Source organism: Natator depressus, chromosome 3, assembly GCF_965152275.1.
Source record: "Natator depressus isolate rNatDep1 chromosome 3, rNatDep2.hap1, whole genome shotgun sequence".
NCBI lineage: Eukaryota > Metazoa > Chordata > Testudines > Cheloniidae > Natator > Natator depressus.
This window is the reverse complement of record NC_134236.1, coordinates 113,784,619-113,800,814: the sequence shown is the minus strand read 5'-3', so window position 1 is coordinate 113,800,814 and position 16,196 is coordinate 113,784,619. Positions and strand designations below refer to the sequence as shown.

Sequence of the window (16,196 nt, the reverse complement as noted above, 5' to 3'; positions counted from 1 at the left end):
AGATTCAGAGTTAATGCTGAAGTAATAGTAAAAAGCTAAAATTCAGAATTTCAAATCGGAGTACTTCTTGTAACCTGTAATTCATTATCTTCTTTGCTTTCACAATAAATCAGTTGATTTTCAGCTCCACAGTTTTTAACTATTTTAAGTTTCAGTGGGGGCTAAAAATAGGGCCTTATATTGGAAGCTGGTTGCAACCTTAATTGTGTAGAGGTTACTGCCTTTCAGTAATATATAGGCACACGAACAAATTGTAGTAACAGTAATTCTGAGATTCAAACAGCACAGTAGATACACTAAAGTGAGACTCTTTTTAAAATGTTAACTTTTTCTGCGCATCTTGGCAGTATGAGATTTAACAGCAGTTTTTCTGACTCAGGGAGATGCTTTGAGATTTTACAAATCTGTCAGTGAAATTTAGCCAGGCATTTTCTATTAAAATAATGGAAGATGTGTGGCTAAATCCTCCTGCAGTGCTTTGAAAATCTCAACTGTTGGTGCTTTTGACTGGTTTTTTTCTGTTAATTTTAAAAATAAAATAAAATATATTTTTAACTTAATTTTCCCTTTAGGATATGGTTGTACGAGCTCTTAGGCAAACTAACAGCCGTAGTATAGAAGCAGCAATTGAATTCATAAGTAAAATGAGCTACCAAGATCCTCGTCGGGAGCAGATGGCTGCAGCAGCAGCCAGACCTGTTAATGCAGGTATGAAACCACCAGGTATGTATATCCAATAGGTATTTTTCTTATAGGAAGAAATCATAAATTAGCCAAACATTTCAGTTCTGCACTCTCAACTGGGGGATGGAGGGGAAGTGAAGCATAAACTTTAACAATTAAATAGGTGATTGAAATACCATTTTTCTTGAAAATGGAGAAATTTTTTAGTATAATTTATAAAGTAATCCACTTAAATGTCAGTACTTGACGTTAGTTTATAATAAGCTTTTAGGTTATGTTTTCAGTATCATACATAAGTAATCCTGTTCAGACCTGTCATTTTGGTGTTCGTTTCCTGTGTTGAATACTTTTCATTCATTTCTTAAATTTGGGAGTCATATCACTTAATTTCTGTGCAATTACAGTTAAATTGTTAATTTATGTACAAGAAAATAACATAGTAAACAACACTAGCAAAGTACAACAGGGCTTTCATTTTCAGTCCACTATCTTTCAACCTATTAAATTGAGTTAACTAGAATTTGTACCAAGCTTTTGGTGGGATACTGGAATTTAGCCAGGACTTTCATTCTTTCTTGCACAATTTATCACAATTTACCCATTTTTCATTTATGGAAAAAAATATTGATCTGCAGCAGTGAAAATAATAAATGAAAACTTTCAAAATTAAACATACAATTGCCCTGTTCATATGCCATAATATGACCTCTATCTTGTAATTACTTTCTGGTACCTCCAATAAAAGATGGCTCTGTAACTCTTAAAGGAGTTAAATTTTAAGAATTCAGTGTTGAGATGGTCATTGTAAATTTTGCATGTATGCAGTCTTGTCTTACACTTACAAACATATAGTATCTTTCAGACTGATTTAAAACATAACCTTTTGATGAACAGAACTTTGCATACAAGGAACGTAATGCACTTGGGTTAAACTGTGTTAAGTGCATTATCTTTTTAATTTAGTGTCCCTGTTTACAGGTGTACAAGTCCTAGCAATCTTTCAGCTGACTAATTCACTCAAAGGTTATGAACCCCTCAGGTACATCACTGAGTTGTCACTTTATAAAGCTGTCAAGTTCATAAGTTGTCACTTTATAAGATTGATTTGATATAATGTTTATGATATCAATGTTATGTAAAATGTAGGTCAATACATTTTTCTTTGCTCAGCTTTTCCATGCTTGAAATAGTTTGATAGCTTCCTTTCTGATTAGTCACAAATCAATCATGTGACTTATTGTGGCTTACGTTAAAATTTATTATCTCTTTCATAGCAGTAAGGTAACTGCCAAGAAAAGGAAAAGTAACTGAATTAGAATAGTAGTAAAATATTGCAAGCTGCAAGTAGTTTTTTCCCCCACAAATATAAAATCCTGTGCTTTTTTTTTTTTTTTTTTTTCTGTTGTAAAAGCAGGTAGTGTGCAGCAATCAATTAACCGTAAACAGAGCTGGAAAGGTTCTAAAGAGTCCTTGGTACCTCCGAGACATGGCCCTCCATTGGGAGATAGTGTAGCTTATCGTTCAGAAAGTCCAAGTTCTCAGTCGGATGTAGGAAGGCCCTTATCTGGTTCTGGATTAGCAGCATTTGCTCAGGCTCATCCTGGCAATGGACAAAGAGTGAATCCACCACCTCCACCACAAGTAAGGAGTGTTACTCCCCCTCCTCCACCTCCAAGAGGGCAGACTCCTCCACCAAGAGGAACAACTCCACCACCTCCTTCCTGGGAACCAAATGCTCAAACAAAACGTTATTCTGGAAGCATGGAATATATGATTTCTCGCATTTCTCCAGTACCACCAGGAGCATGGCAGGATGGCTATCCGCCCCCACCAATGAATCCGTCACCCGTAAGTTCTTCTACGCAGGGACAAAGAGGCATTAATTCTGTTCCACTTGGTAGGCAACCAATAATCATGCAGAGTTCTGCCAATAGCAAGTTTAGTTTTCCATCAGGAAGAGCTGGAATGCAAAATGGCAATTGTCAGACTGATTTCATGGTTCATCAGAATGTTGTATCTGGGAACTCGGTCAATCGTCAGCCACCCCCTCCGTACCCAATATCCCCAACTAACAGGCAAAGTCCTACAGCATTGCAGATGCAAGCAGGAGGATCTGTTCCTCCTTCAGCATACACCAATGGAAACATTCCTCAGTCCATGATGGTGCCAAATAGAAACAGCCACAACATGGAACTTCACAATATAAATCTACCTGGAATACCAATGTCCTGGTCACAGCCTTCATCTGCTCCGCCCCAATCACCACCTGGCAGTGGACATGAAATCCCTACATGGCAACCCAACATTCCAGTAAGATCGAATTCTTTCAATAACCCTCATGGAAATAGACAGAGTCACTCTAGCAGTTCTCAGCCTTCAGCCACCACAGTAACAGCTATAACCCCAGCTCCCATTCAGCAGCCAGTAAAAAGTATGCGAGTATTAAAGCCAGAGCTGCAGACTGCCTTAGCACCAACTCATCCTTCGTGGATGTCTCAGCCAATGCAAGCTGTCCAACCAGTCCCCTTCTCTGAGAGTCCATCTACTAACATGGCAGTTATGTCACCTGTTGCAGAAGCTCCAAATTACCAAGGTCCTCCACCACCTTATCCAAAACACTTGCTACACCAGAATCCATCTGTCAGTCCATATGAGACAGGAACCAAACCTAACAAAGAAGATCATCCCAGTTTACCTAAGGAAGAAGAGAGTGAAAAGAATAATGAATGTATTGATGGGACAGATAAAGAAAAAAAACAAATAACAACCTCACCTGTTCCTGTTAGGAAAAATAAGAGAGATGAAGAGCGAAGGGAGTCTCGCATTCAGAGCTATTCTCCTCAGGCCTTTAAATTCTTCATGGAGCAACATGTGGAAAACATACTCAAGTCTCATCAGCAACGATTGCATCGCAAGAAACAACTAGAGAATGAAATGATGCGGGTAAAACTTTGATTTTCTTTAATATTTGAATGGAACTACTTAGCTTTTGGTACACATTTTTAAAAACTGCATATCTAGACAGGTTTCTTGGTTATACTGCAATTTTGTGTGCAGTTGTAGTATCTTTTGGTATTGAAGTTCATTTTTAGTTTGACCACATGTTTAAGAAGCAGCCAGCCTTTCAGTATGTGTTTAGGTAATCCCATTCCTCTCTTTGGAAAGTATAATTTTAAATTAATCAAGCAAACCAAAAATATTTTATATTCTGCACACTAATCATCTCAGTCATTTATGAGGAGGCTGAAGTAAATTTATTGAAGCTTGCATTGGGCTTAGCTGCATGGCTCCCAGGTTTTTCTCATGGATGATATTAATGGTGATTTGGGGGAAACTATTTGTTAAAATTGTCACAGTTAAGTATTATTTAAGATTTTTGTAGATGCAATTTAGGAAAAAATGGTAATAGGGCTGGCTAAAGTCTCCATATAGAGCCCCAAAGAATGATTACTCCCTTCACTTTCACCGGTTTGACACCATTGTGTGATGGTATTTGTCCAGGAAATTTCATTCTAAAAATGTATTTCATGTTATTCAACATTCAAAAGTGCTTAAAAGGCATATTGTAGAACAAAGAGAGACACTGTCTGTTTGCTGAGTTGTAGGTTATTTCTACCCAAGTAAAGTATTTGAAAGTAGAGAATGAATTATACTTCTAAATATTAGTCAGATTTTGCTAAATATACAGAAGGTTTGATCCTCTATTCCATAGTCCTTCCATACTGTGCAAAATTCCTATAATATCAATGAGAGATCTGTGTACACAAGGAATGCAGGGTTGGCCACTATAGTATATTAACTGAATCTTGGCTAGGGAATTTAAAACTCACTTTAATCTGCACTTTAAAACACTGCAGCGAGCAACAAAAATGCCACAGTTCTGTAAAGCCTATACTCTATCTAGCACTGGCCCAAGAGTACACGTTCTATTAATTGAAGTTTAAAAAAAAAAAAAAGACAGCTTTTAGTGTAGAAACTGGCTTTCGATGATGCATCTGATGACCCTTGCCAATTTGTGTTTTTTACAGTCACATTTTATACTAAAACTTTTGTCTTCCTTGTTGCCATGTAAAGACCCGCACAACAGGGGAAACAGTGAAACTGACTTTATAGAAAACATTGAGAAATACCCACATTAAAACCAGAAAATACAGAGAGAATTTTAGCTATGATTTTTGTAATAATCTTAGGCTTTATTTGTAATCTTAGTTTTTCTGAGAATAATAGTAGGTAACAGAATTTAGACAAATGGTTGTTTGAAATTGATACCTTCAACTGAAACCTTTTTTTTTTTTTTTTTTTTTTTTTGGCTTGACTGAGCCATCATTTCAAAATCCACATTCTCCTGCTCTGAAAAAAATCTTGCTTTAAACTGTACTCTTATATAAGTGTCTACTTAATCACAACCTAAGTAAATGTTAGCAAATAAGATTTATTCCTGAAAGTCTCTCTAGATGTTTATTCTTAGTCTTCTTTTTCCTTTTCACTTTCACTAACAGCTGATTTTAAACTCTTAAGGTGTTGGAAGCTTTGCTGACTTCTATAGCCTCCATTACTGTGTGGGCAAGTAAGACTTTGGAGAAACAGTATTATATTAAGAATAGCATGAACCCTTTCCAAAGGACTCTGCATGTATAGCTGCATCAAAACTAAAGCATGAAGTTGATGTATTTTTTAATATTACATTTGGGTACTTAAGTGCAAGATCATAAGTAAGTTTGATTTGCAAACCTCACTTTCATTTCTTATTTGGAGCATTTTATTGAGTGTGCTCTGCCATGGTGTAAGCACAATTAGTTATGCTGACACATATCCCTCTTAGTGGTGGTGATTTTTTTCCCTGCATGCTTAACATAGTCAATTAAAATCAAAATTTTATTTTTCTTATTTACACTAAATATATTTTATGGTAATTGTGCTCAATTCACACAAAATGTGTTTAATTCAAAAGGAGGATCTTTTTGGGGGGTTGGATGGTGAAAAATGGGGTGTCATGGGGGGAGAAGCAGCTCCCTTTAGTACGCAATGGGAGAGAAATCTGACTGGAATAGGCCAACTCACCTTACATCTTGAGTAGGAAGAGAAGTGAAACTTGATGGCCATTTGTCTCCCTTAGCACTTTTTCATCTTTATTTGCAGGAGAGTTAAGAGGATTAAACCAGGAGTGGATTTCCTCATTTCTCTCCTTCTGCAGGAAGCTGAGGGAAAAGGGCCACCAAAATGTTTCAGCCAGTATGTATTCCCTGGTGGGAGGGCAGGTGTCTAAAGGAAGGTGCGTATTGGAGAGAACTGGGTTTTTTGGGCGTGGAGCAGCTGTCTCACAGGTGGAGTAGTAATGTGTTTTGGAGGTATGCACTTGCTTCTATTATCTTATTCTTTCTAATGGTGCCAAAAGTGGTGCGAGGCACCTGCCGGAACACACACACTTCTGCCCTGAAGAGTGTGAAAACAAAATTAGTCATGATGTAGGGAATAACAAGACCACAGGGAAGGAAATTAAAGGTGATGTCAGTGAGATCACATGGCTATTCAGAAAGAGCTAGTGTATGGCATGAAGTAAAGAGAACGGCGTATTTTTTTGGGGGGGGTGGGGGTGTATGTATGTATAAATATAATTTAAAATTAATATATTTCAAGGTTAATTTCTTGTAGCCATCATAGAAGTGGGTCCTAAAAGCAATATTAATAAGGTGAAGGAGGGGACCTTGCAGATCAGCTCAGGAAGAGTGTTTGAGGTACAGTGTGGGTGGCATGGAGGGAAGTGTGTAGGTCTTTTTGGGGGAAAGAAGATAAATAAGGTATTGATGCTGAGATTTTTGATGGAGCAAAGGGGTTGTCAAGCAACATGAAGAGATAAGGCTAGTGGAGAGCAGAGGCTTGGAAGTTCTGGAAGTTAAGGACAAAACATTTAAATTTGATGCCATGGAGGAAGGAGAGCTAGTACACTGAGGTTAGAGGGGATGGAATGGTCTGACTGATGGGCAAAGAATATGATCTTGGCAGTGTTTTGATGGAGGCAAAGGAGAGCATCCTGGGTGTTCAAAGGCTACAGAGGAGGAGGCTGCAGTAGTCAAACCTGGAGATGGTGAGGACTGCACCAGGTTTTTTGCTGTATGGACAGACACAAAGTCAGATTTTTAAATCTCTGCTTGAGACCCACTGTTGCTGTGATGCCTGTAAGAAATCTGCTATTGTCTGGTTTTATGAGAGTTGGATAGTTGATTTTATTTTTTAAAACAAAAAGTGCCTTCAGGAATCATTAAACTGTAGCTACCTATGTAACCGTGATTTCTGTTGTTCTTGTTCTCCCTCATTTCTTTCTTCTTTTTGTTTGCCTATTTTGTCTTACATTATCTTTATATGGGATCTCTTTAGGGTTCCAGAACATTTTTATTAAGTTTAATACCTTACTTAAAAAGATGGTGTAGAATCTTCAACAAAGATACCCTTTATCAAAATATTAATTAGTAATTTGCGTTAAACAATAATTAACTAAAACAAGAGTATTAAACATCCTGACTGAAAATCTTCTCTCAATTGCTCACCTTTTACTATCTTGGCTTCTGTTGTTTGATAGTTTCATTAGTTCTCCAACCAATATAGTGTCTTCCATGATATACAAGACTTGACTTCTTAATGTAAAAACACAAGCAGAACCACCTTTCATTGTGCCTTTATATTTCATAAGAAGCAAAATAGGGCAGAAGGACACCTTTAAGAACCAAATGGAAATAGTTATGCCAAAACAATTAAGTGTGCAAAGACTCAATGATCAATCAGTGGATAACTAATTGTAAAATCTACAGAGCAATACATTCAGTTCATTGTGTTAGGAATCAAGCAAGTAATGACTCCAGTAATGCAGAGAATCAAGTAAAAGTTGGGTATGCAGAGTGTCATGGACAAATCTGTACAGTTGTTAATATGTAAGGGAAGTATTCCCATGTGGGAAAATCTCTGTGAAGGATAGTGGGTTACTAATGGCCTCCCTCCTATCCTACAAACCCATTTCTTCTACAAAGGGCATGGAAGGCAACCACCATCAGCTTGTCTTTTTCTCCCACCCTATTCCCTTCCCAAAAATGGCTCCCTTAATCAAGAGCATGGTGGTGCATGGCACCTTGTGCATATTGTTGTTATAACTGTCCCTTAGGTTGCACATTTTGTGGGTTGTTTGTTTCAACCTTAAGTGTTTTTATAGAGACCTAATGTGTGTTAGGGAAAAAACTTCAAGTATTACTCCTCATTTTACACGTAAGTTTTTTTCCTTTACTTTGCTTGAACCTTCTAATGTATGATGATCACCACAAAGCGAAAAGTGTTTTTAACTTGTGAAATTTAACTTTGTTACATAGGTTGGGTTGTCCCAAGATGCCCAGGATCAAATGAGAAAAATGCTGTGCCAGAAGGAGTCTAACTACATTCGTCTCAAAAGGGCTAAAATGGACAAATCAATGTTTGTAAAAATTAAGACTCTTGGGATTGGGGCATTTGGAGAGGTCTGCCTAGCAAGGAAAGTGGACACTAATGCTTTATATGCAACAAAAACCCTGCGGAAGAAAGATGTGCTGCTTCGGAACCAAGTTGCTCATGTTAAAGCTGAGCGGGATATCCTTGCAGAGGCTGACAATGAGTGGGTGGTTCGCCTGTACTATTCATTCCAAGATAAGGACAATTTGTACTTTGTAATGGATTACATTCCAGGAGGTGATATGATGAGCCTGTTAATTAGAATGGGGGTCTTCCCAGAAAATCTGGCACGGTTCTATATAGCAGAGCTGACCTGTGCAGTTGAAAGTGTTCACAAGATGGGCTTCATTCACAGAGACATTAAACCTGATAACATTTTGATTGATCGTGATGGTCATATTAAACTGACTGACTTCGGGCTTTGTACAGGTTTTCGATGGACGCATGATTCCAAATACTATCAAAGTGGTAAGTAGCTATTTTTGTTATCTGAACTGATGTAGCATTCCATGCTAATTCATGAATAATAAGTATGAGTAGAAAGATGAACATAACATGAAAAAAGTTTGAATTTAATACCCATACGGGAAATGGAATAAGCTAAACCAATATAGCAGCGTGCACACTTGAAGTAGTACTGATCTAACTATTTTGGTAAAAAAAAAAAAAATCTAACTGAAATAGTTATATCAGTACAAAAATTCTAAGTCACTTTTGAAAATGGGATGTAGGAGCCTAAGTCATATAGGTGCTTTTGACAATTTTACCCAAGATCTACAATCTTCATCCCTCTTCTGCAGTTATGTGGAAATTAAGTAAGTAAGCTTCTTTTAAAAAAAAGATTTCAGTTTATTTAATGCCTTCAGGGTAGTTGCGGGAAGCTTATAGCAAAGATAATTTTGCATTTTGTTCTGCAAGTGGCAGTATCTGGATTCCTTCTTCGTTTTACGGTTATTTTTTCTTATAGGTAACCTGCAAAGAATTAAATGAAAATTGGGCTTGTACCTTTTTTCTTCAATAGATTTTTTTTCAAAACCCACTTTTCTGGCTTGTTTTTACACTAGAAATTCAGTTCCTCTTTAGCCTGGTATATTTTACGGTGATTGGAGAAGTAGCAAGAGGGATGACATTGCATAAGGCAAGAGAGTGAAAGTTGAACAATTGTGATAGGTAAGATTTTTAATCAGACTTTTAAAAACTTTCTATTTTTTAAACACCTGTTTAACTTCAGTGATTGATATTTTGGAGATGGCCCTCCTTCACTGCAGGTGAGAGAAATAACCATATACATCCTATACTTCCAACAAGTTCTTCAGCAAAACTAGGGAAGATCAGAATTGACATTTCCTATTATTTGTTAGGAAAAAAAATCAATTTTTAACAAACAAAAGAAAATAACTTTCAGGCACTCTTTTTTTACATCATAAGCAAAAAAATAAAAGCACACAAGCTCAATATTCTAAGTTCTTTACAAGTTCACTTTTAATTATTTTTATTTTAAAGTACTTTAATTCATTAGAATAGAGTGTGTTCATAAAAAGGAATGTTAAAGAATTTGGAGAGAAACTGGTCTTAGCTGAGAAGCTCAACTAAGGGATAAAACCCCAAAATATTAGCGCTTTCATTTTTATATTGTAGGTGACCATTCACGTCAAGACAGCATGGATTTTAGTAATGAATGGGGTGATCCAGCAAACTGCAGATGTGGAGACAGGCTTAAGCCACTTGAGCGTAGGGCAGCACGGCAGCATCAACGTTGTTTGGCACATTCACTTGTTGGCACACCTAATTATATTGCACCAGAAGTACTCTTACGAACAGGTAAAGCTTTTTAATTGGATCCCTTTGCAAAATGACTGTCTAAAGGCTTTGGCCATTTCTGAAGACCAGCACTTGTACAGATTCATTAATAATGGAGCCAGTAACAGATAAGTTAAATGAATTATTTGCATCAGTCTTCACTGCAGAGGATGTGAGGGAGATTTTCATACCTGAGTCATTCTTTTTAGGTGACAAATCTGAGGAACTGTCCCAGATTGAGGTGTCAATAAGAGGAGGTTTTGGAACAGATTGATAGATTAAACAGTAATAAATCAACAGGATACGTTCACCCAAGAGTCCTGAAGAAACTCAAATATGAAATTTCAGAACTACTAATTGTGAAATGTAACCTATCGCTTATATCAGCCTCTGTACCAGATAGCTAATGTAAGGCCAATTTTTAAAAAAGGCTCCGGGGGGATTCTGGCAATTATAGGCCAGTAAGCTTAACTTTAGTACCAGGCAAATTGGTTGAAACTGTAGTGTAAAAAAGAATTCAGACATGTAGATGAACAAAATATGTTGGGGGGGAAGTCAGCATGGCTTTTGTAAAGTGAAATCATGCCTCACCAATCTATTAGAATGTTTTGAGGGTGTTGTGGACCAGGGTGATCCAGAAGATATAGTGTACTTGGACTTTTAGAAAGTCTTTGACAAGGTCCCTCACCATAAGCTCTTAAGCAAAGTAAGCAGTCTTGGAATGAGAGGGAAGATCTTCTCTCAAATTAGTAACTAGTTAAGAGAGAGGGAACAGAGTGGGAATAAATAAATGGTCAGTTTTCAAAAGGGGAGAGGCAAATAGTAGGGTCCCTCCCAACAATCTGTACTGGGACCTGTGCTGTTCAACATATTCATAAATGATCTAAAAAAAGGGTTAAACAGTGAGGTGGCAAAGTTGGCAGAGGATTCAGAATTGCTCAAAATAGTTACATCCAAAGCTGACTGTGAAGAGTTACAAAAGGATCTCACAAAACTGGGTGACTGGTCAACAAAATGGCAGATGGAGTTCAGTGTTGATACATGAAAAGTAATTCATATTGGAAAACACAATCCCAACTATACACACAAAATGATGGGATCTAAATTAGCTATTACCACTCAAGAAAGAGAGCTTGGAGTCATCAGGGATAGTTCTCTGAAAACATCTGCTCATTGGCAGTCAAAATAGTTAACAGAATGGTAGGAAATATTAGGAAAGGAATAGATAATACAGAGAATATCATAAGGCCTCTATAAAAATAAAAATCTATATTAGAATTGGAAAAAGTACAGGGAAGGGCAACAAAAATTATTAGGCGGGTAAGGTACAGCTTCCATATGACGGGCGATTAAAAAGACTGCTCATCTCTTTTCTAAGATGAGCAGTCTTTTTAATCGCCCGTCATATGGAACCTGTACCTTACCCGCCTAAGTGGGATATGATAAAGGTCTATAAAATCATGAATGGTGTGGAGAAAGTGAAGAAGAAAGTGGTATTACCCCTTCACATAACACTGGAACAAGGGGTCACCCCAAAAAATTGATAGGCAGCAGGTTTAAAACAAACATAAGGAAGTACTTTTTCACACAATACACAGCCTATGGAACTTGTTGCCAGGGGATGTTGTGAAGGCCAAAAGTGTAACTTAGTTCAAAAAAGAATTAGATGAGTTTAATGGAGGGATAGGTCCAGCAATGGCTATTAGCCAAGATGGTCAGGGATGCAACTCCATGCTATGGGTTTTCCTAAGCTTCTGACTGCCAGAAGCTGGGTCTGGATGACAGGGGATGGATCATTTGATAATTGTCCTGTTCATTCGCTCTGAAGTATCTGGCACTGGCCATTGTCAGAAGATAGGGTGCTGGGCTAAATGGACCATTGGTCTGACCCAGTATGGCCATTCTTAAGCTTTTCTGGGTCAAAAATAAGTACTAAATTATTATTAATCTTGAAGATAATGCAACAAATACTTACTGTAACTTGATACGTTGGTTACCCATTTAAATGTAAATTTAAGTAACCAAAGCACTGGTTTCATTTTTATAGTTTGCTTTTGTTTCAGGATATACACAACTGTGCGATTGGTGGAGTGTTGGAGTAATTCTCTTTGAAATGTTGGTGGGGCAGCCTCCGTTCCTGGCACAAACGCCATTGGAAACACAAATGAAGGTAATTAAGAAAATCAGGTCTTAAAATTATGTAATAGTAATGTGCAAAAGTAGTAGTTTGTATAATCCTACAAGCATTACCATGCTGGAAAAGCAGAGTCAGAATTTGTGCAAAACTTTCTAATTCTATAAAGTTAGAGGAGAGTTTTAAGTGAATAAGCACTATGCACAACTAGGTGATACCCTTTGGCTTAGAAATATGGTTAGTTTATCTTTCACAGAGGCTGAATATTGTAAGATCTGATTTGTTTAGTTTCATGCAATAATCCAAGCTAGTCATTTGTTCATGCTTTGTCAAGAGTTTACCATTTTTGCTCTCTTACAGTATGCCCTTCTCAGTACCATACTTCTCTCAAACAGTGCCATGACTCGTGTGTGAGTGAGAGAGAGGGAGAGTGTTGGCCCAGCATCCTTTTTGTGAGACAAGCAATTTAACAGTGTAAAGGGGTACTCACTTGAGCGCCTCCTAGTGGCTGGATGCAGTAGTACAGTCCTTTTCTCACCCTTGGCACCCCTTGCAGGCTGCCAGCTGACCTTGATGGGTCTTCAGTGGTGTCACTCTTCAGCCAAGTCACAAAGTTCAAATGAACTTTTTCATGGGTATGTAAGAGTCCAGTAACTAAACAGTCTATTTGCCCTTTCTTGGGTTTTCAGCCCCAGCTCTGGGCCCTTTGTTCAGATTCCCAAATAAGCCTGGTACCCTTTCTGGGGTTGACCCCACTTTACCTGGGGCCAGAAGGGGAACCTGGGCTTGCTGTAACATACTAGGGCACAGTCCACACTAGTGGGGGGCTGACACAGCCCCGCCCTGCAACCTTGGGTGCCTTACAATGCTTTGCTGTAGTAACTCCCTCCTGGGCTGCTCACAGACAGCCTTCCAGCATGTATTCCACACCCTGAGTACCTGTGTGTAACTGCAGCCTCCCAGCTACACCCTGGCTCCTCCCAGCCTTGGTTATACTGCAGGTGACCCAACACACCCCCGGAATCTTCCCCCAGAAATGTATGTCCTGTACTGCCCACCCTTTTAATGGACTTCAGTACATTTGTACTGCCCAAGAGATCATTAAGGAAATAATATAACCGCTTATTACTTTAAATAGTTACCCAGACGCTTTAACTTAAACATATTGGATTAGATAAAATACTAAAACCAGCTTATTAACTACAAAGAGATTTTAAGGAGTATAAGTAATGAGGCTTAAATGACAAAATGGTTACAAGAAGAATAAAGATAAAACTCTGATTGGTACCTACTTAAACTATCTAAGGGCTTGTCTACACTGACATTTTACAGCGCTGCAACTTTCTCGCTCAGAAAACAGACCCCTGAGTGCAGCAAGTTTCAGCACTGTAAAGCGCCAGTGTAGACAGTGCACCAGCGCTGGGAGCTGCACCCCTCATGGAGGTGGGGTTTTTTGTTGTTGTTTTTTGTTTTGTGTTTAAGAGTGCTGGGAGAGCTCTTTCCCAGCGCTCTGCCACTACGCAAGGAATGTTAAAGCGCTGCCGTGGCAGTGCTTTAACGTTGCCTGTGTAGACTAGCCCTTAGTTGCAAAGCAAACGTTCTCACCACGTATTTCCAGCAAGGTTATTGACCAAACTCTTCAGGTCAGGACCCCTCCCTCAGAGTCCACTGGCTATTTCCTTTTGTCTTCACAGTTGCGGAGGAGGCGACGGGCAGGGAGAGAAAGAGGGGTCCCTTGGTGTGTGTGTCCCTCCTTTTTATAGTTTCAGCCCCCTTCTTAAAAAAACATTTGCAGCTGAGAACCAGGAGACAAAGAGTCTATGTGGAAGGATGTTCCTTGTTGGGTTTTTTTTTTTCCACCTGTTTGAACTTCCTTTGTTTTCCCTTCCTGGTTGATGACACTGTTTACTGCTTAAATGCAAACAAAGGCACGCACACATTCCTTCCTTTGTTTCGGACAGACCTAACTTGTGGCCGGGCAGGGCTGTGAGGTTTGGAACATGTGTTAATAACATCATACAGGGGAATCATAACACTATGTTAAGTTATAACACACACATTTTATCAAGACAATATTGACCAGCAAATTGAGTTTTCAAATGATACCTTACAAGGCGTACCTTGTACAAAGATTATTACACTAGTGCTTAGAGTATGAACACAGAGATGTATTCAGTCACACCCACCCACTACTCTGGGTTCTAGCCCAGGGATCCTAAAAACAGTAGCCACTTACGGCTTGATTCAATTCATTGCTGCTTCTTCCCTGCACCTTTTCCTACTTGCCCCCTTTAGTTTCACCTTTATCTCAGAGTTGTGGTTCTTAGGTCCTCTCTCTCCCTGCAAATCCAGCTGTGCAAAATTGCAGCCAGAAAACAATCCGGCTATCCCTCAATTTCCTTTGTCCAGAGAGGAGCACCCTTCCTTTCCAGGTCCCAAGAACTGAACTTCTGTCTGTTTGTCTTTTTTTTTTGTTTTTTGGCACAGCAGTCTCATACAAGGCTATGACAGCCACTTTCTTCTTTCGTTTTTAGGCCAACTTTTTTCTTAATATCCTTTGACTCAGTCTAGTAACCTTAAGAAAATGCAGCAAGGCTTTTTTGTGTGTGCACAATTCCATTTCCCTGATGTTCCCCTTTAGGGAAAAATCTTTGATTCCAAGTTGTCTCAATTTTTCATAAAGAAACTTTCTTTCCATAGAATATTGCACACAGTGCCATAGAATATGGTCAGCAGTTTCTTTGGTTTTGCACAAAGTACAGTCTGTCTTTTTAAGTGTCTTTAATAAGTTTACCTTATCATTTAAGACACAATGACCTGTTAACTCTCTAAAAATCTCTACTTTTGCTTTTTTCTGTCATGACTGGAGTGTAGGATCTTTGATTTTTTTTTTAAGCATATATCATAAAACCTTAGTCCATAATTCTTGCCATTCCTCCGCAAGCTCCTTTGTGATCACACTTTTAAATTCTTATCAACTTATGGGTATCTTAATATCCACCTCATTTTTTTAGAGCTTATCTTGCTTCTTTGTCAGCCATCTCATTTCCAGGTATTCCGATATGTGATGGAACCCATTCTGTTGTTACACAGCTACCTGCTTGCATTATTTCCATAGTTAGGAACGTTATTCACTTATGTCATTTCTGCTTTCTGAAGTCCCTGTTCTGAGTGTCCTAATACCTGACAAGGAATCAGATAAAATTACAGCTGCAGTAGGTCACTCATCTCCTACCCAGGTTAGTGCCAACATTATTCCCATTAGTTCAGCCATCAGTACATTCACATAATTCAATAGCCTTTTAGATTTCTGGATTCCAAAACTAGGACCGCAACTACTACTCTACCCAGTGTTGTCATCTGTAGAAACTTGGGAAAGCTGGCCCCGTTTTTCATAAATAAGTTCAGAAATTTCATTGGTCATAATGTGTGGGTTGTTTCCTTCCCTCGTTTTTTTTTTCTTTTTTCCCAAACAATTCCAAATCCACCAATGGAGGAATAACTGTCTAGCTGAAATCTCATTTCCTGTAACTAAAAACTTTTAGTTCTGTTTTTTTATTTTTATATGTCTCCTTTAACGATTTTTTTTTGATCCTGAGAGTATGAAGACACCCTGGTCCTCCAGGTTAGGGGTTAGGCACAGGGCTAACGACCCTATCTGGTAAAAACAAAACAAAATATGTTATGGAAACAGTGGCGGAGAAATTAACCATTACTGTGTGATGGCCTGCAGAAGTCAGTGATCTGTATGACTGGCAGTGCTGAAAGTCAAAAGGAAGCCACTGGCATGAAGACTAAAGTGCTCAACACCAAGACAAAAACCAAACTTGGTTTTTGGAACATATGGACAATTTACAAAACGGAAGCTAGCTCAGGTCACAGCAGAGATGAGATGCTACAGCTTACAAATTCTGGGTGTCAGTAAAAGCAGATGGATGGGATCAGGAAGATTAACAGCCTAGGATGAAACTTTGCTGTATTCTGGACAGAATGATGGACAGCACCAAAAGGGTGTTGCCATCCTTTTGAAGAAGGGAGTGGAGCGTTTCCTGCTTGAGTGGAAGTCCATCAGCAGCAGACTTATGAGAGCTAGACTGAAAGGGAAACA

At 38.5% G+C, this 16,196-nt stretch overlaps 1 protein-coding gene across 6 annotated transcripts in view; it reads left to right on the top strand.

Moving 5' to 3' along the window:
- LATS1 (large tumor suppressor kinase 1) overlaps positions 1-16,196 on the top strand; it is a 39,243-nt gene that overhangs the window by 13,227 nt on the left and 9,820 nt on the right. For 4 of the 6 annotated variants that reach the window (XM_074948599.1, XM_074948596.1, XM_074948598.1 and 1 more), the window contains 5 exons: positions 573-723; positions 2,096-3,627; positions 8,040-8,622; positions 9,793-9,975; positions 12,018-12,124. In XM_074948599.1, the coding sequence (XP_074804700.1) occupies positions 573-723; positions 2,096-3,627; positions 8,040-8,622; positions 9,793-9,975; positions 12,018-12,124 (2,556 nt within the window). The remainder of the gene's footprint in view (positions 1-572; positions 724-2,095; positions 3,628-8,039; positions 8,623-9,792; positions 9,976-12,017; positions 12,125-16,196) is intronic. The other 2 variants (XM_074948601.1, XM_074948600.1) reach the window with 2 other exon arrangements.